The following is a 1,176-nucleotide window of genomic DNA, read 5'->3' as shown; positions in this document are numbered from 1 at the left end:
ACTGTATTTCTGAATATTTTGATTGATGTTGTTAGAATTAGAATCTGCCCCTTAAGGAGATTGGAAAGGGGTAATGTATAAGGAAAACAAACAATATATGTCTGAATGTCATTAGGCTAGCATAACATTATGGTCCCATAGAAATTTTGGATAATTGCTTTAAGGGTTTATTTAGCAGGGGTGCCAGATCAACAAAATAATACGGTCAAATAAGGAAAGAACCACAAACAGAAAAAAATACACTTTTCTTTTATTTACAATCAAACAACTAAACAAACAAAATTATATAATTTAATTGATCCCAGAACTGTTAATCTAAATTATCAAACAGAACACAGAAATTTTTATCACAGAAGAACCATATGAACTACCCAGAAAACACCCAGATGTGTACATTCCCTAGTTTATGTACACTCTAAGTGCCAAAGAAGAACCCAGTACTTCATTTATCTATATAATCTGGCCACTTTATGATTATAAGTGGCCCCATAGATGTTTAATTTCATAAGCTGATATAGTTAATATCAGTAGGCTTATATTTGAAGATTTGAATAACTATATAATCCTGACTGCTTTTTGTGATACTATACTGACCTGATAATGGAGGGATCATCTAGTATATCTTGGATTATGTTGAGATGCCCCAGAACTTTCCTCAGAGCTGCTTTTATCTCCTTATTCCGAAGGCTATAGATGAGGGGGTTGAAGAGTGGAGTTACCATAGCATAGAACAAAGTTGCAACTTTCTGTATACCAGCAGAATGCCCAAGTCCTGGGCTCACATACATGACCATCAGAGAGCCATAGAATAGTGATACCACAGCCAAATGAGACCCACAGGTTGAGAAGGCCTTATGTCTTCCAGTGGCTGAAGGCATACGCAACACAGCTAATAGGACAAGTATATAGGACCCAAGGATAAAAAGGAAGTTACCAAAGATAACCAATGAGCTTAGAGTATAGCAAAGCTGTTGGGTTGTTGGAGCAGAGGCACATGCCAATGCAAACAGTGGCCCTGGGTCACACACAACATGGTCAATAATGTTTGGACCACAGAAGGGCATCTGAGAGATGAATACAATGGGGATCAGGAACCACAGAAATCCACAAACCCAGCAGATAATGACCAGTTTGGTACAGAAATGCCCAGTCATGGTATTAGGGTAGTGCAAGGGA

General features: G+C 37.9%; 1 protein-coding gene across 1 annotated transcript; it reads right to left on the bottom strand.

Annotated features, from left to right (window-relative positions):
• Nucleotides 1-594: 594 nt before the first annotated feature.
• LOC102725672 (olfactory receptor 11H12-like) lies at nt 595-1,169 on the bottom strand (the record flags this gene model as incomplete). Its single annotated transcript, XM_031025169.2, has 1 exon — nt 595-1,169. A coding segment is annotated over one exon (575 nt), but the record flags the coding sequence as incomplete, so codon positions are not given.
• Nucleotides 1,170-1,176: the final 7 nt, after the last annotated feature.

This window comes from Leptonychotes weddellii, unplaced genomic scaffold, assembly GCF_054177405.1.
Source record: "Leptonychotes weddellii isolate Sample4059 unplaced genomic scaffold, ASM5417740v2 HiC_scaffold_31753, whole genome shotgun sequence".
In the NCBI taxonomy this organism is placed as follows: Eukaryota; Metazoa; Chordata; class Mammalia; order Carnivora; family Phocidae; genus Leptonychotes; species Leptonychotes weddellii.
Note: the sequence above shows the minus strand (reverse complement) of the source record. Positions and strands in the feature narration are given on the sequence as shown.